We start from the raw sequence: 21224 nt of genomic DNA, 5'->3' as shown, positions 1-21224 counted from the left end.
AACAACTGCATGACTGAACTGAACTGAACCAAACAAGTTCATCTCTATTGCATGTTGTAAAATGTCTTTTTACACATTATCTCAATTAATTTTCACATCCTCTTAAAATAAATAGAGTGGGTCTTGACAAACAAGTGTTGGGAGAAAGAAGCTGAGGCTCAGAGTGATTAAGTCACTATCTTGAAATCACACAGCAACTGAGTGTCAGAGCCAAGTTTTCATAGTCTTCTGCTAGTGAGCTCACTGCCATATGCTCCTCCTGGCCAGGCCCTTTCCTGCTTATGGAAGCAGTATGCGCTGTGCTCTCAATAATCTGAAGAGAAAAAGAAAAGTCTGAGAGTTCCTCTCTACATCTGCTTAGTGATTACACACCTCCACTGGTGGTAATAAATGCACAGAAAGACTTGTTTCCCACTCCCTTATCTGACTGGCCAGTTCCTACTCAAGCCTCATGTCTAGTGCCCCATCTTCTCAGAACTCTTTCCTGACTCTCACAGCACTAATAACCTTCCTTATTTTATAACTTTCATAACACATGGCTACAAAAACAATTACTTCATTTCTTCTTTAAATCCTACTATGTTACTCCTACATAAAATTATGAATTCACTGAGAACTAGGCTCATTGGATGGATAGAGGAGAGATTCATACATAAATACCTGTATCAATTCAGTTCAGTTCAGTCACTCAGTTGTGTCCGACTCTTTGCAACCCCAAGGACTGCAGCACGTCAGGCCTCCCTTTCCATCACCAACTCCCTGAGTTTGCCCAAATTCATATCCACTGAGTCAGTGATGCCATCCAACCAACTCATCCTCTGTCATCCCCTTCTCCTCCTGCTTTCAATTTTCCACAGAATCAGGTTCTTTTCAAATGAGTCAGTTCTTCATATCAGGTAGCCAAAATATTTGAGTTTTAGGTTCAACATCAGTCCTTCCACTGAACACCCAGGACTGACCTCCTTTAGGATGGACTGGCTTGATCTCCTTGCAGTCCAAGGGACTCTCAAGAGTCTTCTCCAACACCACAGTTGAAAAGCATCAATTCTTCGGCACTCAGCTTTCTTCACAGTCCAACTCTCACATCCATACATGAGCACTGGAAAAACCATATCCTTGACTAGATGGACCTTTGTTAGCAAAGTACTGTGTCTCCTTTTTAATATGCTGTGTAGGTTGGTCATAACTTTCATTCCAAGGAGTAAGCGTCTTTTAATTTCATGGCTGCAATCACCATCTACAGTGATTTTGGAGCCCAAAAAGATAACGTCTGACACTGTTTCTACTGTTTCCCCATCTATTTGCCATGAAGTGATGAGACCGGATACCATGATCTTAGTTTTCTGAATGTTGAGCTTTAAGGCAACTTTTTCACTCTCCTCTTTCACTTTCATCTAAAAGCTCTTTAGTTCTTCTTCACGTTCTGCCATAAGGGTGGTGTCATCTGCATATCTGAGGTTATTGATATTTCTCCAGGCAATCTTGATTCCAGCTTGTGCTTCCTCCAGCCCAGCGTTTCTCATGATGTACTCTGCATATAAGTTAAATAAGCAGGGTGACAGCTTGCTTGTGCCTTGATCTGCCGGGAGCCGGCATATTGCACATTGAGTGCAGCACTTTCCACAGCATCATCTTTCAGGATCTGGAATAGCTCAACTGGAATTCTATCACTGCCTGGAGCCAGTGTGAGGAATTCCGCCCATGACAAAGGTCATGAGGAAGGAGGCTCGGCATACGCAAAGGCGGGATCAAGCCTCAGGAGTCCCCCTGGAAATTCTTGAGCATCTACCCCCAAAACCAGAGTCTGCCTACTTTCTGTTTTGTGCTTTCACCTACACCTCTGACTTTATGGGGGGCTGTCCCCCACTACCTCTCTCTCAAAACAGAGTTAGCTTACAGCTCCAGTTAATAATTCCTGGGTGTGACAGTGTTTAACCTACAAACTCCTTTAGAAATCCTCTAGCCTGCCTGAATAGGTTTTTCCGGCCACATGTGATTGTTCAGAGCCTCCCAACTGTGAGAGGCAGGAGATGTTCTAAACTGTCTAAACACAGATCCCTTTGAGTAGTTAAAAGATTGATTAGAAATTGTATTGGTGAAGGGTTTTTCACTTATTGGGCCAATGTTTGCTGCTAAGTCTCCATACTTCTTACCTACTGTGTCCTTGGCAGTGTATTGATTGATATAATGGGTGTATAGAAATGTAAGTAGTAGCCTCAATGTTTGTAACCTTGGACCCTTGAGTTAATTCTTTTCTTGATTGAGCCCACCTCACCTTTGCCCTATAGGAATGCAGCTTTGTCCAATGCTTTTTTGGGGGCTGGTGCCTGACTTTGGAATAATCACCTTTAGAGAAAGATAAGTTTCTTAAAATGTTAACAGGCCTCCTGGCCAGAAGATGATGTAATTCACCTGAACTTTTGCATATGATAAGTTTGAAAGCCTGGCTTTGATTAGGACCAGGAACTGCTGTCCTTGCATGACTCCACCCCTTCCCCCATTATCCTCTATGCACAACTTAAGGTATTAAAACTACTTTGGAAAATAAAGTGCGGGCCTTGTTCACCGAAACTTGGTCTCCCCATGTCGCTCTCTCTCTCAAATTCTGGCTGAGTCTCCATCTGGAGCGCGGAACCCGCCATGCTTGCTAATTATGCCTGGGCTTCTAAGATCCAACCGGGGAGGCCTCAGTGTCTCCTCTCCTTCGGGAGAACAGAAGGACACCTGCGGCCTACGTAAGTGGTGCAAACTTCTTGTCTTGAAGTTTTATTGGTCTCCCGCATAAACCAAGCTACTCAGCCTCTTTTCTCCACTGAATTTTCCTACTGAGCTATCCTCATACTATTACGCTTTATATCTTTGATAAAATATTTAAATAAATAGGTCGCCGACGCCGTCCCTGCTTCGAATACCCTGGATCAGCCAGGCTGGTCCCCGGCATTGACGTACTCCTTTTTCCTATTTGGAACCAGTCTGTTGTTCCATGTCTACAGTATGTAGAACCCAAGGATGCTACTAATACTCCAGGGCACAGACCAACATGTAATAACTAAAATAAAAATAATCGAGAATGTCAGTAGTACTGAGAATAGAAACATTACAGTGTACTTGTGTGTTTACAAATAAGTTTCTTCCAAACCTATTCTTGTTTCTCACTCGAAGCTACACATCTGAACTTTCTATTGCCAAACATGTAGGTGAAAAAAATGTGTGGCTTTTAAAAGTTTCAGTACAGTTCAGTTCAGTCGCTCAGTCATGCCCGATTCTTTGTGACCTCATGGACTGCAGCAAGCCAGGGTTCCCTGTCCATCACCAACTACCAGAGCTTCTTCAAACTCATGTCCATCGAGTCAGTGAGGCCATCCAACCATCTCATCCTCTGTTGTCCCGTTCTCCTCCTGCCTTCAATCTTTCCCAGCATCAGGGTCTTTTCAAATGAGTCAGTTCTTCACACCAGGTAGTCAAAGTACTGGAGCTTCAGCTTCAGCAACAGTCCTTCCAATGAATATTCAGGACTGATTTCCTTTTGGATGGATTGGTTGGAATTCCTTGCAGTCCAAGGGACTCTCAAGACTCTTTTTTTGAATAACACAGTTCAAAAGCATCAATTCTTTGGCATTCAGTTCTTTTTATAATCCAACACTCACATCTGTACATGACTACTGGAAAAACCATAGCTTTGACTAGATGGACCCTTCTCAGCTAAGTCATGTCTCTTCTTTGTAATATGCTGTCTAGGTTGGTCACAGCTTTTCTTCCAATGAGCAAGCATCTTTTTCTTTCATGGCTGCAATCACCATCTGCAGTAATTTTGGAGCCCAGGAAAATGAAGTCTCTCCCTGTTTCCATTGTCTCCCCATCTATTTGCCATGAAGTGATGGGACCAGATTGCATGATCTTTGTTTTCTGAATGTTGAGTTTTAAGCCAGCCATTTCATTCTCCTCTTTCACTTTCATCAAGAGGCTCTTCAGTTCCTCTTCACTTTCTGCCATATAGGTGGTGTCATCTGCATATCTGAGATTATTTATATTTCTCCCACTAATCTTGATTCCAGCTTGTGCTTCATCCAGCTTGGTATTTCGCATGATGTACTCCGCTTAGAAAATGAATAAGCAGGATGACAGTATACAGCCTTGACTTACTGCTTTTCCAATTTGGAACCAGTTCATTGTTCCATGTCCAGTTCTAACTGCTGCTTCTTGACCTGCATACAGGTTTTTCAGGAGACAGGAAATGTGGTCTGGTATTCCCATCTCTTGAAAGATTTTCCTCAGTTTATTGTGATCCACACAGTTAAAGGCTTTGGCATAGTCAATAAAGCAGAAGTAGATGTTTTTCTGGAACTCTCTTGCTTGTTCTATTTTATTTAATTTTTTTCAGTTGAATTTTCACTTATTTGCAACATAGGAACTTACAAAAGTAAAAAGTTTTAATGTATTTATTACTTGTAATATCATTAAAAACCACCAAATTCTTAGGAATATATTTTATAATTTATATATAAACCTCTACACTAAAAACTGCAGAAAATTATTAAGAAAAACTGAAGAAGATCTAAGTAACAATTAGACAGATTAGACCCATCAGCATATTGCAAATCTATCAGTTCTCCCCATTTTGATCTATAAATTCAAAATCTCATTAGATTTTACAGTGTCAGTTGACTGACTAGCACTGTCAATTGTTCCATTTTAAAGTTTGGTGGGGGGGGGGGTTATTTTTGTTTGTCTCACTTGCTTAGTTGTACCTTTCATAATCTTTCATAATCAAGCAGATTCCATAACTTGTTATTTTTTACAATAAGAACCATGAAGTCTTCTATTGCACACTCAAATTTCAACAACAGTGAGATGAGTGGTGATCCAGTACTTTATTGAAGGCCTTCAGAAGAAACTTTCACCAAGCTTCTGATTTCATTTCTGAGAATTTTCAATATTAGGCATTTTTCCTTCAGCTGAGAAATCATTAAACCTTTTTTTTTCTTCTATTGATTACGGGTATAATCTTATGATTCTGCTATGTTGAATCATGAATGGTGGGCATAAAGAAAATATATCCTCATTCCAATCATCATTATGCTTTAGTTTTCTTACCTTTCCGGTCCTCATTGCAATTTGAAATTTTAAGTTTGCTTCACAAATTCTCTACAGTAGGCATTTTGCGTTTCTTTTTTTTTTTTTTAATATATGTAATTTTTATTTATTTATTTATTTTTAAAAATTACTATTATTATTATTTTACTTTACAATATTGTATTGGTTTTCCCATACATCAACATGCATCCTCCACGGGTATACACGTGTTCCCAATCCTGAACCCCCCTCTCACCTCCCTCCCCATACCATCCCTCTGGGTCATCCCAGGGCACCAGCCCCAAGCTTCCTGTATCCTGCATCAAACCTGTACTGGTGATTCGTTTCTTATAGGATATTATACGTTTCAATGCCATTCTCCCAAATCATCCCCCCCTCCCTCTCCCACAGAGTCCAAAAGACTGTTCTATACATCTGTGTCTCTTTTGCTGTCTCATATACAGGGTTATTGTTACCATCTTTCTAAATGCCATATATATGCATTAGTATACAGTACTCGTGTTTTTCTTTCTGGCTTACTTCACTCTGTATAATAGGCTCCAGTTTCATCTACCTCATTAGAACTGATTCAAATGTATTCTTTTTAATGGCTGAGTAATACTCCATTGTGTATATGTACCACTGCTTTCTTATCCATTCATCTGCTGATGGACATCTAGGTTGCTTTCACATCCTGGCTATTTTAAACAGTGCCGCAATAAACATTGGGGTACACGTGTCTCTTTCAGTTCTGGTTTCCTCAGTGTGTATGCCCAGCAGTGGGATTGCTGGGTCATATGGCAGTTCTATTTCCAGTTTTTTAAGGAATCTCCACGCTGTTCTCCATAGTGGCTGTATTAGTTTGCATTCCCACCAACAGTGTAAGAGGGTTCCCTTTTCTCCACACCCTCTCCAGCATTTATTGCTTGTAGACTTTTGGATCATAGCCATTCTGACTGGCGTGAAATGGTACCTCATAGTGGTTTTGATTCGTATTTCTCTGATAATGAGTGATGTTAAGCATCTTTTCATGTGTTTGTTACCCATCTGTATGTCTTCTTTGGAGAAATGTCTATTTAGTTCTTTGGCCCATTTTTTGATTGGGTCGTTTATTTTTCTGGGATTGAGCTGCAGGTGTTGCTTGTATATTTTTGAGATTAGTTGTTTGTCAGTTGCTTCATTTGCTATTATTTTCTCCCATTCTGAAGGCTGTCTTTTCACCTTGCTTATAGTTTCCTTTGTTGTGCAGAAGCTTTTAATTTTAATTAGATCCCATTTGTTTATTTTTGCTTTTACTTCCAATATTCTGGGAGGTGGGTCATAGAGGATCCTGCTGTGATGTGTGTCGGAGAGTGTTTTGCCTATGTTCTCCTCTAGGAGTTTTATAGTTTCTGCTCTTATGTTTAGATCTTTAATCCATCTTGAGTTTATTGTTGTGTATGGTGTTAGAAAGTGTTCTAGTTTCATTCTTTTACAAGTGGTTGACCAGTTTTCCCAGCACCATTTGTTAAAGAGATTGTCTTTTCTATATTGTATATTCTTGCCTCCTTTGACAAAGATAAGGTGTCCATACGTGCATAGGTTTATCTCTGGGCTTTCTATTTTGTTCCATTGATCTATATTTCTGTCTTTGTGCTAGTACCATACTGTCTTGATGACTGTGGCTTTGTAGTAGATTCTGAAGTCAGGTAGGTTGATTCCTCCAGTTCCGTTCTTCTTTCTAAAGATAGCTTTGGCTATTCGAGGTTTTTTGTATTTCCATACAAATTGTGAAATTATTTGTTCTAGCTCTGTGAAAAATACCGTTCGTAGCTTGATAGGGATTGCATTGAATCAATAGATTGCTTTGGGTAGTACAACACTTTGCTTTTCAATGCCGCTGCCAAAGCAGAATTTCTGGCCATAATTCCCCTGGTTTACTGAAAAGCCTTCCATCTTTATTGCATTATTTCTAAACCTTTTCACTCAAGCCTCTCCATACCTAATGATGCCTGAAGAACCGCCTCTATTCTGTGCATCATGGAATAACCAGCTCTGGTTATAATACCTTGCACATAAGTTGGGCTCAATTAATATTTCTCTAATGAAAAATTGATAGATTAAGTCAAATTTCTGTTCAAATATTTGTGTGTCATTTACAAACTAATAGACATTTGGATTGATTATCACCATTTTGTCATTTCACTGAGCTGAATGTCTCAAGTGTTCTTTAACTAGTGAAAGTATGAAAGTGTTAGTTGTCCAGATGTGTCCAACTCTTTGCAACCCCATGGACTGTAGCCCGCCAGGCTCTTCTATCCATGGAATACTTCAGGCAGGAATATTGGGTTGGATAGTCATTGCCTTCTGCAGGGGATCTTCCCAACCCAAGGATTGACCCCAAATCTGAGCTGCAGGCAGATTCTTTAATGTCTTAACCACCAAGGAAGCCCTCTTTAACTAAGGGAGTCACAACGTTTCAGATTTTGAAGGTATGTTAAGAGTTACTTTGTGAAAACTCTTTTCTAGATGTGTGAATTATCTCATACATGCCTAACAAATCATATTGTTACAAAACTTTATAAAATTTTTCGCATTTACACTTGCTACTGCCCTTTCTTTGCGATTCACATCAGCTTATTTGTCACAAGTTCAAAATACCTCCCTGAAGTAGCTCTTTAATACAACTTTTACTCATTTAGCTATTTTGTTCCCTCCACTCCAATTGTCAGTTTCAAATTATCTGAATTACTTGTGCTGTTGGTTTTTCTATACGCACATGCTAGAATATAACACTGAAAGCAAGAGGCTTGTCTTTAATTTACCTACATTGCCTTCACTGTCTAATTTGACACCCTTTCAAAAATATTCAAAAGTCTCAGTTAAGTGATTGAAATCAATTACCTCAACCTCAGTATATGCAAATACATAGGCAATTACATAAAAACAGACATATGACGATATTTCTATTATTATTTTTCTGTTGCTTAGTTCCTTATTCTCGTGTTCTTAATTCCTGTATCTAATGCTAATTCTCATGAACCTGGAGAGTGTCTCTTCCATTCTTTTAAGCTCTCAGGTCGTCTTTTGTCTACCTTGGACTTTGCATCAACTTCCTGAGTAAAATGGCATTCTTCCTCCTCTTTGCCCTTTAGTTCCATCCTAGACACAGTGGGATTTACAAAGCACAGTTCTGAAATACTGGGAGATTTGTGCTTGGGTATGTGAGTGCCTGAGAACATAAGATACAAGAAACAGGTGGAGAAGACATTATTTCCGACACAGATATGAAAGAAGTGTTTGCATTATATCAAAGAAGAGCTCAAACTTCATGCATCATGTTTGGCCAATTTTCAACTGAGTCTACAATGCCTGGAAAAAGACTAATTCCCAAGCAAGTACACAGAGATTTGATAGAAACAATGAACCATTTTTATTGAGAACAAGTGATTTTGTTAGGACCATCAATACAGTCGTAACAGAGAATCAGAGAATAAAGAGTAACATTTGCAAAAGAGTCAGAGATACTACCAAGAAGATTCAGGGCTCAAAGACACCAATCTAAAGTGGGTATTTACAGATCAAAGCTTCTGTCACGCATGTGATTTCTTGCAAGTGGAAATCGTGGGTTATAAATCCTTGAATCGGCATTATCTTTAGATGCTTCATCTCAGAAACAAAAAGGGCTTAGTTAGTGCTGTTCTAGAAGCAAGAAGAATAACATCTCCTGTAGCAAACTGGCCAGTAGCTGCCATAGCCAGAGCCATACCCACAGCCATATCTGGTTCCATAGCCACAGCCATAATAGGGGCCAAATCCACAGCCATATCCTGTCCCATATCCACAGCCGTATCCTGAGCCGTATCCACAGCCGTATCTACTTCCATAACCACAGCCATAATAGGGGCTGAACCCACAGCTGTAGCTCTTTCCACAGCCATAGCCACAGGAGTTGCCGTAGTAGTTACAACACATGTTGTCAAGGCAAGAGGGTTCAGGTGGACTGCAAGGCGATGTTTCTGAAGTGTGTGTGTGTCTTCTCCTTCCCTTGGATCTTTATATACTGTCACTAATTGGCAGGACATACCATTCATTCCCTGACACAGGCAGCAAATATGGAAGCAACATTATGAGCCAGTCACTGTTGACCAATAATGCTTTGCTTAAAATAGCTTCTTATTTTGGAGACTCATTTCATTTAAAGAGCATCATTTTAATTTTCCTCTGCCAAAGAATTTCTTACTAGAATCATGTGCCCTAACACAGACACCCATTTTCAAAACCTCTTATCATTTAGTATATATCTTATTTTAAAAGGCTTGGGAGGAAATGTTAAAAAAATTCCCCTTAACTTTGTCTTTTTTATTTTCACATCTACCTCTGATCACTTGAAAACAAATATGTCTGTTCATTTTCTTGAATCATTGTAGCTTCTTGCCAGAGTTCTTCACCCAGATACCTACTGCCCAATACCAATTGGCATCTTGTTGTAGAACTCAAGGATGCTCCTAATTCTCCAGGGCACAGAACAACATGTAATAACATGTAACCAAAAGAAAAATAATCTAGAATGTCAGTACTACTGAGAATAGAAATATTACACTATAGCTGTGTGTTTGCAAGTTTCTCTCTCTGTGGATGTCTAAATCCGAACATACTCTTCCTTCTCACTCTAAACTAAACATCTGGACTTTCTAATGCCAAAATGTAGCCAAAAAATGTGTAGCTTTTTAAGTTTCAGTTCAGTTCAGTTCAGTTCAGTCGCTCAGTCATGTCCTACTCTTTGCCAACTCAGGGACTGCAGCAAGCCAGGGTACCTGTCCATCACCAACTCCCAGAGCTTACTCAAACTCATGTCCATTGAGTTGGCGAGGCCATCCAACCATCTCATCCTCTGTTGTCCCGTTCTCCTCCTGCCTTCCATCTTTCCCAGCATCAGGGTCTTTTCCAATGAGTCAGTTCTTCGCATCAGGTAGCCAAAGTATTGGAGCTTTAACTTTAGGATCAGTCCTTCCAATGAATATTCAGGACTGATTTCCTTTAGGATGGACTGGTCTGATCTTCTTGCAGTCCAAGGGACTCTCAATAGTCTTCTCCAACAACAAAGTTCAAAAGCATCAATTTTTGGCATTCAGTTTTCTTTATAGTCCAACTCTCACATCCATACATGACTACTGGAAAAACCATAGCTTTGAGTAGATGGACCTTTGTTCGCAAAGTAATGTCTTTGCTTTTTAATATGCTGTCTAGGTTTATCATAGCTTTTCTTCAAAGGAACAAGAGTCTTTTAATTTCATGGCTACAGTCACCATCTGCAGTGATTTTGGAGCCCAAGAAAATAAAGTCTGTCACTTTTTCCATTGTTTCCCCTACTATTTGCCATGAAATGATGGGACCAGATGCCATGATCTTAGTTTTTTGAATGTTGACTTTTAGGTGGAGTTTTCATTCTCCACTTTCATTTTCATCAAGAGGCTCTTCAGTTCCTCTTCACTTTCTGCCATAAGGGTGGTGTCATCTGCATATCTGAGGTTTTTGGTATTTTGATATTTCTCCCAGCAATCTTGATTCCAGCTTGTGCTTCATCCAGCCTGGCATTTTGCATGATGTACTCTGCTTAGAAGTTAAATAAGCAGGATAACAGTATACAGCCTTGACTTACTCCTTTCCCAATTTAGAACCAGTTCATTGTTCCATGCCCTTTTCTAACTGTTGTTTCTTGACCTGGATACAGATTTCTCAGGATATGGATAAGGAGGTCTGGTATTCCCATCTGTTTCAGAATTTTCAACAGTTTGTTGTGATCCATACAGTCAAAGGCTTTGGCATAGTCAATAAGGCAGAAGTAGATGTTTTCCTGGAACTCTCTTGCTTTTTCTATATTAAAGTTGGGGGAGTGTTGTTTTTGCTTATCTCACTTGCTTAAGTGTACCACTATCTTTCATAATCAAGCAGATTCCAATACTTGTTATTTTTTACAATAAGAACCATTAAGTCTTCTATTGTACACTCAAATTTCAACAGTGAGATGAGTGGTGATCCAGTACTTTATTGAATGCCTTCAGAAGGAACTTTCATCAAGCTTCTGATTTCATTTTCTGAGAATTTTCAGTATTAGGCATTAATCCTTCAGCTGAGAAATCATTCAACCTTATTTTTTTCTTCTATTGATCATGGGTATAATCTTATAACTCGGCTATGTTGAATCATGAATGATAGGCATAAAGAAAATATATTCTCATTCCAATTATCATTATACTTCAGTTTTCTTACCTTTCCTGTCCTCCTTGCAATTTGAAATTATAAGTTTGCTTCAAAAATTCTCTACAGTAGACACTTTGCTTTTCAATGTCACTGCCAAAGCAGAATTTCTGGCCACAATTCCCCTGGATTACTGAAAAGTCTTCCATCTTTATTGCATTATTTCTAAACCTTTTCACGCAAGCCTCTCCATACTTAATGATGCCTGCAGAACCACCTCTATTCTGTGCATCACGGAATAACCAGCTCTGGTTATAATACCTTGCACATAAGTTGGGCTCAATAAATATTTCTCTAACAAAAAATTGATAGATTAAGTCAAATTTCTGTTGAAATATTTGTGTGTCATTTACAAACTTATAGATATTTGGGTTGATTGTCACCATTTTGTCATTTCCCTCACTGAGCTGAATGTCTCAAGTGTTCTTTAACTAGTGAAAGTATGAAAGTGTTAGTTGTCCAGATGTCTTTGCAACCCCATGGACTGTAGCCCGCCAGGCTCTTCTATCCATGGAATACTTCAGGCAGGAATATTGGGTTGGATAGTCATTGCCTTCTGTAGGGGATCTTCCCAACCCAAGGACTGACCCCAGGTCTGTGCTGCACGCAGATTCTTTACTGTCTGAGCTACCAAGGAAGCCCTCTTTAACTAAGGGAGTCACAACGTTTCAGATTTTGAATGTATGTTAACAGTTAGTTTGTGAAGACTCTTTACTGGTTATGTAAGCTATCTCATACATGCTTACTAAATCATATTCTTCTAAAACTTCATGGACTTCTTTTCCCCCTTTACATTTGCTACTGTCCTTTTGAATCTTTCTTTGCAATTGGCATGAGATATCGCAAGGTGAAAATACCTCCCTGAAATATCTCTTTAATGCTTCAATCCTTACTCTCTTTCCCACTAAATAGTTTTATTCTCACATCCCAACTGTCAGTTTGAAATTATCTTAATTATTTTTTATTTTCTTATTCTTCACCTACTAGAATGTAAACATCATGAGAGCAGGAAATTTTTCTTTAATTTTTCTACTTTGTCTTCAGTGTCTAAGATGAGACCATTTCAAAACTACTCAAAACTATTTACCAACTAAGTGACTGGAAACAATTTCAACATCAGTGTATACAAACAAATACATTTGCATTTCCATCAAAAGCAGATGATATGATAGAATGTTTTGACTTTCATATGCATTCTTTAGTCTCATGTGTTGGATACCTATCTCTGCTTCTTATTTCTCATATATGCTGGAAAATTCCCCTTGCTTTCCATTATTCCTTTAAGTACTCAGGCCACCTCTTGTTTACTTTGGAATTTGCATTAACTTCCTGAATAAAGTATCATTCCTCTTCCTCTTTCACCTCCAGCTCCATCCCAGACACAGAGACATTTGCAAAGCACAGTCCTGAAATACTGAGATTTGTGCTTATATAAGTGAGTGCTTAAGTATGTGAAAAACAAGAAACAGGTGGGAAAGACATTATTTCTGATGCAGGTATAAATAGAAACACTTATATCAAGAAGAACTTCAAAGTTCAGCTTCATATTTGCTCAGTTTTCAACAGAGGCCATAACACCTCAAAACAAAAATTATGCACAAACAAATACACAGAGATTTGTTAGAAACAATGAACCATTTTTATTGATAACAAGGGACTTCCCCAACAGTAGGGTATTCGGATCATTACTACAGAGAGTCAGAGATTAAGGGAGTAAAGGTTAACATTTAAAAAAAGACAGATGATACCACCATGGAGCTTCAGGCCTCAAAGGTGCCAATCTTAAAAACCGGTAGTCGAAGGTCAAAGCTCTGTCTTGAATGGAATTTCCTGCGTATAGAAATCATGACTTCAATCCTTGAGTCAGCATTGTCTTAGATGTGTGGTTTCAGACATAAATGGTGTTTTAGGTGGTGACGTTCTAGCAGCAAGAAGGATAACATCTCCTGTAGCAGACTGGCCTGTAACTGTGGTAGCCAGAGCCATATCCACAGCCACAGCAGGAGCCGTATCCACAGCCATATCTGGTTCCATAACCACAGCCATAACGGGAGCTGTATCCACAGCCATAATAGGAGCTCAATCCACGGCCATATCCTGAACCATATCCACAGCCAGTCCCATATCCACAGCCATATCTGGTTCCATAACCATAGTCATAATAGGGGCTCAATCCACAGCTATAGCTGTTTCCACAGCCATAGCCACAGGAGTTGCCGCAGTAGTTACAACACATGTTGTCGAGGGAAGCAGATTCAGGTGGATTGCAAGGCGATGTTTCTGAAGTGTGTGTGTCTTCTCCTTCCCATGGACCTTTGTATACTGTCAGTAAGTGGCAGAGCATACCACTCATTCCCTGACATAGACAACAAATATGGAAGCGATCACCACGTGCCGGTCACTTTTGACAATCGATAATTTGCCTAAAGTAGCTAGTTATTTTGGAGATATTTAAAGAGCATCATTTTAATTTGCTCTGCCAGAGAATTTTTTCAGTAGAATCATGTGCCTCTAAACAGATACCCATTTCCAAAATTTCCTATCATTTAATATATATCTTATATTAGAAATGCGAGGAGTAATGTAGAAAAATTTTGCCCCCTTTTTCTCTCTTCTTTCTTAAATCATTTGCCACTGGCCATAAGAAATGAATATTCCTACCTCCTTTCTTGCATCATTGCAAATTCATTTATAGAAGCCAAAGATGCTGATGAAACTACAAGGCACAAGAAGCCCCCAACAAGAAAAAAATCTTCTCCAAATTGTCAATAGTAGTAAGAAAAGAAATCTTAGTTTATAGCTACATATTTATAAATGATTCTCTATCTGTAGATGCCTAAATCCAAACATATCCTGTCCTCTCATCTAAAGGAACACCGGACCTTTCTATCATCAAAAATGTGGTCAAAATGTTTTTGTTTGTGGATTTTTTTTTTTGCATATCTTACTTGTATAGATTGTACTTTCATATCACCATTTTCAGAATCAGGCAGGTTCCAAATTTTTAAGTTTTTTTTTTTTTTATTCAACTATATTTGATTTACAATATTGTGTTAGTTTAGGGTGTAGAGCATAATGATTTAGTATTTTTGAAGATTATACTCCATTAAAAATTATTATAACATAATAAATAATTCACCATGCTATATAGTACATCTTTATTGCTTATCTATTTTATAAACAGTAGTTTGCATCTGCTAATCCAGTGGCACTAATTGGTCCCTCCCCGTTGCTATCTCCTTTCATAAGCAAAAGATTGTTTTCTATATCTTTGGGTCTCTTTCTGTCTTACATATGCATTCATTTTATAATTTTTAGAGTCTTCATATAACTGAAGTAATATGGTATTTGTCTTCCTCTATCTGCCTTATTCCTCTGCCTGAACATCTTTCACTAAGCATAATCTCTAGATCCATCCATTTTGCTGCAAATGGTAGTATCTCATTTTTATGTCTGAGTAATATTCCATGATGTGTTTATGTACACCATATCTTCTTAAATGAGCTGAGAGATGTTTGAATGCTTCCATATGTGAGATATTATAAACAGTATTGCTAGGAACACTGGAGTGTATGTATCTTTTCAAGTTAGTGTTTTCACTTTTTCTGGATATGTACCCAGGAGTAGAATTGCTGGATCATATGGCTGTCCTATTTTTAGGTTTTTATGGAACTTCCATACTGATTTCCATAGTGGTTGAACCAATAATTTTCATTGCCCAAGAGTGTTCAAGTGGTTCCTTTTCCCATATCCTTTAAAACTTCTGATATTTACTGATTGCTTTGGTGATACATATTCTGACAGATGTGAGTTGATATTGCATTATTGTTTTAATTTGCATTTTTCTGATAACTGGTAATATTGAGCATCTTTTCTTGTCCTGTTAGCCATCTGTGTGTTCTATGTGCCTTTTTATGCCAATACCATGCTATTTTGATTACTGTAGATTTACAATATAGTCCATTTGGGAGAGTTATATCTCCAGCATTATCGTTTTTTTTCTGAAGAGTGCTTTGCCAATAAGTAGTCTTTTGTTGTTCTAGTTTTAAGATTATTTTTCTGTAAATTTTATAACTATTTAAGGATTATTCTAGTTCTATGAATTTTAGGATTTTTTGGTCTAGTTCTGTAAAAACCATCATGTGTACTGGATAGAAATTGAATTAAATCTGTAGATTTCTTTGGGTATTATGGCCATTTTAATAATAGTAACTTTTCCAATATCCCAAGAGAATGGGATATCTTTCCTTTTTTGCATATAATTTTCAATTTTCTTTGTCAAAGTTTTATGGTTTTCAGAATATACTTCTTTCGCTTCCTTAAGTTGATTCCCAGGCATCATTTGTAGAACCAATTAAATAGGATTTCTTTTTACTTTCACTTCTTAATATTTCATAATTAGTGTATAGAAACATAACAGATTTCTCTATACTCATCCTGTAACATACAATCTACTGAATGAACTTATTAGCTCTAAGAGGGTTTTGGTGGAGACTTTCGAGTTCTCTGTACTACATCATCTGCAAGTAGTGACAGTGTTAACTCTTCTTTCCAATATGTTTTATTTCTTCTTGTTGCTGCAGCTAGAATGTCCAAATCTACTTTAAATAGAAGTGGTGAGAATGAGCATCCTTGTCTTATTCTTGAATTTAGCAGGAAAGATTTCACCTTTTCACCAATGAGTATTATATTGGCTGTGAATTTCTCATAAACAGTCTTAATATATTCAGCTATTTCCCCCTAAACCACTTTGATGAGAGTTTTTAACTTGAATGGATGCCGATTTTTTTAAAACTATTTTTATGCATTTATTGAAGTGACCATGTATTTTTTGTCTTTCTTTTTGTTAACATAGGTGTATCACAGTGATTGATTTGCATATGTTAAATTGTCTCTGTGACCTGGGATTAAATCCAACTTGATCACAGTGAATGACGCTTCTTTGTATTTTTTAATTTGGTTTGCTAACATTTTATGGAGGGTTTTTTTTTTTTTTTTTTGGTAGTGTTTTTCTCTAGTTTGGTAGCAAGGTAATGGTGGTCTAGTATTGGGATAAATTAGGGCATGTTCCCTCATCTTCAGTTAGTTGGAATAGTTTGAGAAGGATAAATAAGTTATTTTCTATATGTTTGGTAGAATTCCCCTGGAAATTTTTTGAATTGCTGGTTTAATTTCATTTCTGGTGATCAGTGTGTTCAAATGATTTGCCTCTTCTTAACTCTTGGTATGCTCTGTGTTTCTAGGAATTTGTGTTTCTGCCAGGTTATCCAGTTTGTTAGTATGTAACTGTTCACCATATTTTCTTATGATTTTTTGTATGTCTGTGGTATCTCCTAGTCCTAGGGATTGGAAGGTAGAAAAAAATATACCCTGAGGAGGAAATCTATGAAGTGAAGTGAAGTGAAGTGAAAGCTATTCAGTCGTGTTTGACTCTCTGTGACTAGAGCCTGCCAGGCTCCTCTGTCCATGGAATTCTCCAGACAAGAATACTGGAGTGCATAGCCATTCCATTCTCCAGGGGATCTTTCCAACCCAGCGATCAAACCCAGGTCTTTTATATCTTCTGCATTGCATGCAGATTCTTTACCATCTGAGCCACCAGAAAAGTCCATATATAGTCCTAATTATGGGAATCTTTAGAACATATTTCACATGGATATTTAAAACCTACTGTTTAATAAGCCTTTGATCTTGACTAAAAAGTCTTACTGCGAGATGATACTTAGTTCAAATTATCAAAATAGACATAGTCCTAGAAATAAAATATTTTTATACTATGGACTGATCTTTTTACTCCTGTGGAGTTTCAAAACTACTGATATCAAATTTTTGCATAAACATGTTCCCAAGACATATGCTTTAAAAATAGAACATAAAGTTATTCTTTAGTTTCTGAACTTGAAAATACGCATGATTCCATGTCCATTATGTTGACATAATGTTGATACTGTATTTTGGGTAATAAATTACTATACAAAATTGCCCAGTCAGAGTGCAAAAAGGACAATAGATAGGTAATTTATATTCAGATGGGTTTTGCTTCCTCATCATAAAAGCTTTTTTAATTAGGGCATACATATGTGGATACCATAGAATGACTTCTTTTATGTTACAAAGCTATTACATTAAATTCAGACTAAATCAGGATTACAGTAAAAATTAATATGGCTATTTTAAAGCTATTACTAAACAAGAATTTAAAACTATAGAATAAGAAAAATGAGATTTCAAAAATTTAATTTTTATTGGAGTATAGTTGATTTACAATATTGTGCTAGATTCTGCTATACAACAAAGTGAATCAGTTATATATATACCTATATCCACTCCTTTTTTTAGATTCTGTTCTTATATAGGTCATTACAGAATATTGGGCAGAATTCCCTGTGCTATACAGTAGATTTTTATTAGTTATCTATTTTATATATAGTAGTGTAAATATGTCATTCTCAACCTCCCAGTTTATCCCCCCTTCCCCTCCCCACTCCTTGGTAACCATGCTTGTTTTCTACTTCTGTGACTCTACTTCTGTTTTATAAATAGGTTCATTTGTACTATTATTTTTAGATTTCTTAGAAATCTAAAAAAAGCAGTATCATATTTGTCTTTCATTGTCTGACTGACTTCACTCTGTATAAGAATTTCTAGGTCCACCTTATCACTGCAAAAAAAAAAATTATTTAAAATTTAAATTTATGTTTGGACCTAAAAAGTGCATACTTAAATAACATGTATTAAATGATAATCACAAAAATAAATGTATATAGCCAAGAGGGGAAAAATAAAGGAAAGTGAGATAAAGGGAATAGCATTTATTGAGTAAAATTCCTGACCAGAACACTAAATAGGTATGAAACATAAGGGAAACAAATATGTAAAAATAGGTAGACCTCATTTTAGAAAGAAGAAATTTGCATTTAGACAATTTAATCATATAATCAAATGTCTTTACAGTATATGTGGCTCTCCAATGTTTTACTATATGTTTGATTTGATTCATCCATTTTTATGGAAGAATATTGAGTCCAAATTATCAGGGACTGTACTCAGAGTTGGTTATTCAAGGATGCACAGAATAGGGGTTGTCTTTACTGTTTTAAACCCGTATCCAGAGATCTGAATGGAAAGGTATTAGAAATAATGCAATAAAGATAAAAGAGTTTTTTAATAATCCAGGGATACTGTGACCAGAGAGTGTGTTGGCTGTGGTACTGAAAAGTAAAGTGTCTGTACCAGAGAATTTGTCAGGTAAAATTTATAGTTTTTAATTTCAAGACAGACAGAAAAGGCAAGAAACTGAAGGATAATAAAAATGGAATGAGAATATATTTTCTTTATGTTTATGGTTAGGGATGAAACAGCAGAGTGTTCAGATTAGACCAGTGACCAATATCAGAAAAACCGGTAGAATGATTTCTCAACAGAAGGAAACATGTCTGATAATGAAACGTCTCAAAAATTGAAGTTGGCAGCCTTGTGAAAATCCCTGTTAAAGGCATTCAATAAAGTACTCGATCACCACTTATTCCTTTGTTGTCGAAATTCAAGTATATCCAGTGGAAAGAATGATCTTGACTTTATACTCCCTTCCAATTCAGATTTCACGGTTGTTACAGTGAAAAATAATCTAAATTTCGGAGTCTGCCAGGTTCTGAAAAAGTTGATTGAAATAAAACATAGAAACTAAGATAAGAAAAAAAAGAGAAAGGAAAAAATGTCCCCCTACCCCAACAAACAAAGCAACATGACTGAATGTTTGGTCATGAAAGGTTGAATGTTTGGTAGGAAGTTACATTTCACTTAGTGAGGCAAGACATAGTTTTAATAAACTTTGACAAGTGCTTTGACATGTGTCTGCACATAAGAGCCAGGAGGTGCTGGCGGTGGTGGCTTAGATGCTAGCTCATGTCAGACTCTTTGCAACTCCATGGACTGTATAGTCCACTAGGCCCCTCTGTCCTTGGAATTTCCCAGGCAAGAACACTGGAGGGGGTTGCCATTTCCTCCTCCAGGGGATCTTCCAGACCCAGGGATCAAACCTACATCTCTTGCATTGTAGGCAGATTCTTTCCTGAGCCACTAGGGAAGCCCCAGGACCAAGAGGAGGATGATCCAGTTCAGACAATAAAACGGAGGAAAGGCATCTCACAGGAGCTGATTACAGATCTGAGTTTTGATCTACAAATAGATTTTTTTTAAGCCAAGAAATTTGGTGGCAAGGAAAATATTAACAGCAGAAGAAATGACACTCATTTCCCTCTTTTACATGTCAAAAAGGTAAGTGTGTTAGAGAGGATTATTTAGAAGAAAGGAGACATATTATATTGTAAAGTCACAATGAACATTTTTGTAGACGGTTGAGAACTTCTGATTAATGTACGTATGAATAAGGATAAAATTGAGTTTTGTGGTACTTGATGTCATGAATGTATTAGGAGCTGAGATGGGCTTTTGCTGTAAGTATCAGAGTGACCCTACTTACCTTTAGCCTTTGAACTAAATGTGTAAGGAAGAGTAGTGATAGAAGAAGGCAAGAATGATTGAGGGAGGGGAATGGACTAAGGCTTTATGCGAAAAAAATAAGATTCTGGTCTAACTGAGGACTTCTGATTCTTCAGCCAAATAAAGTTGGTTAAACTATCAAAGTCTCCTCAATGGTGAGACTCAGGTAGCTACAAAAAAGAGAGAAAAAGAGAGCTACCCCACGTGAACAGGACCTTCCATTGCCTGGTGCATGGAAGAAGAAAATACAAGAAGGAACACATGCAGCATACTGTCTCCACGCCTGTAAGTCTTCACTCTTTCCGGGGATGGACTTCGTTTTGAATTATCAGATACTGATCAGATTCTTAGGATTTGAGGAGAGTCGGACAAGGCACAGGTAAGGAATGCAGAAAGGGTAGTGATTCAGGAAAGGAGACAGGAATATTCCTTTTCCTGTGGTCAGAAGCAGGTATTTTGGAAAACTGAGAGAGAAAAGGAGGCAAAATTGTCTGACATTCCCCAACAAGCTTGTTTTATAAGGTATCTGTTAAATGAGAGGAGATTTTGAAAATGATCAGCTTTGGGTCACACGATTCTACTAAGACAGTTTGTCCACAGAACAAATTAAAGTGAAGCTCTTAAAATGAAACAGGAGTCTCTCAAATAATGAGCTATTTTAAGCAAACTTTAGTGATTGTCAGCGGTGACGTGACTGGCTCATAATGTTGCTTCCATATTTGTTGTCTATGTCAGGGAACGAATGGTATGCTCTGCCAATTACTGACAGTATATAAACGTCCGTGGAGAGGAGACACACACTTCAGAAACATCCTCTTGCAGTCCACCTGAACCTTCTTGCCTTGACAACATGTGTTGTAACTACTACGGCAACTCCTGTGGCTATGGCTGTGGAAGCAGCTACAGCTGTGGATTGAGCCCATATTATGGCTGCGGATATGGAAGTGGATACGGCTCAGGATATGGCTGTGGATACGGCTCAGGATACGGCTGTGGATATGGGACAGGATATGGCTGTGGATTTAGCCCCTATTATGGCTGTGGTTATGGAACCAGATATGGCTGTGGATATGGCTCTGGCTATGGCAGCTACTGGCCAGTTTGCTACAGGAGATGTTATTCTTGCTGCTAGAACATCACCCTCTTAGCCTACTCTGCTTCTGAAATGAGGAATCTAAAGATAATACTGCTTCGAGGATCTGTAACCCATGATTTGTACTTGCAAGAAGTTCTATACGTGACAGAGGTTTTGACCTCCAACTACCCGTTTTTAGATTGACGTCCTTGAGGTCTGAAGATCAATGGTGATATCATCTGACTCTTCAAAATTTAGCCTTTACTCCTTAATCCCTGAGTCTCTGTTATGACTGTGTTAATGATCCTAACATTCTAAAGCTTGGATAACCCCT

The 21224-nt window shown here is 37.7% G+C and overlaps 3 protein-coding genes across 3 annotated transcripts; 1 reads left to right on the top strand and 2 right to left on the bottom strand.

Moving 5' to 3' along the window:
• Window positions 1–8754: 8754 nt before the first annotated feature.
• LOC113898423 (keratin-associated protein 21-1-like) lies at window positions 8755–9027 on the bottom strand. Its single transcript, XM_027551561.1, has one exon. The coding sequence runs from the start codon at window positions 9025–9027 to the stop codon at window positions 8755–8757; it is 273 nt and encodes a 90-aa protein (XP_027407362.1).
• Window positions 9028–13234: 4207 nt separating this feature from the next.
• LOC113897424 (keratin-associated protein 21-1-like) lies at window positions 13235–13549 on the bottom strand. Its single transcript, XM_027550188.1, has one exon. The coding sequence runs from the start codon at window positions 13547–13549 to the stop codon at window positions 13235–13237; it is 315 nt and encodes a 104-aa protein (XP_027405989.1).
• A 7116-nt stretch (window positions 13550–20665) lies between these two features.
• Window positions 20666–20947, top strand: LOC113898419 (keratin-associated protein 6-2-like). Its single transcript, XM_027551551.1, has one exon. The coding sequence runs from the start codon at window positions 20666–20668 to the stop codon at window positions 20945–20947; it is 282 nt and encodes a 93-aa protein (XP_027407352.1).
• The last annotated feature ends 277 nt before the right edge of the window (window positions 20948–21224 follow it).

Source organism: Bos indicus x Bos taurus, chromosome 1 (assembly GCF_003369695.1).
Source record: "Bos indicus x Bos taurus breed Angus x Brahman F1 hybrid chromosome 1, Bos_hybrid_MaternalHap_v2.0, whole genome shotgun sequence".
Taxonomy (NCBI): Eukaryota; Metazoa; Chordata; class Mammalia; order Artiodactyla; family Bovidae; genus Bos; species Bos indicus x Bos taurus.
This window is presented reverse-complemented; position numbering and strand designations above follow the sequence as displayed.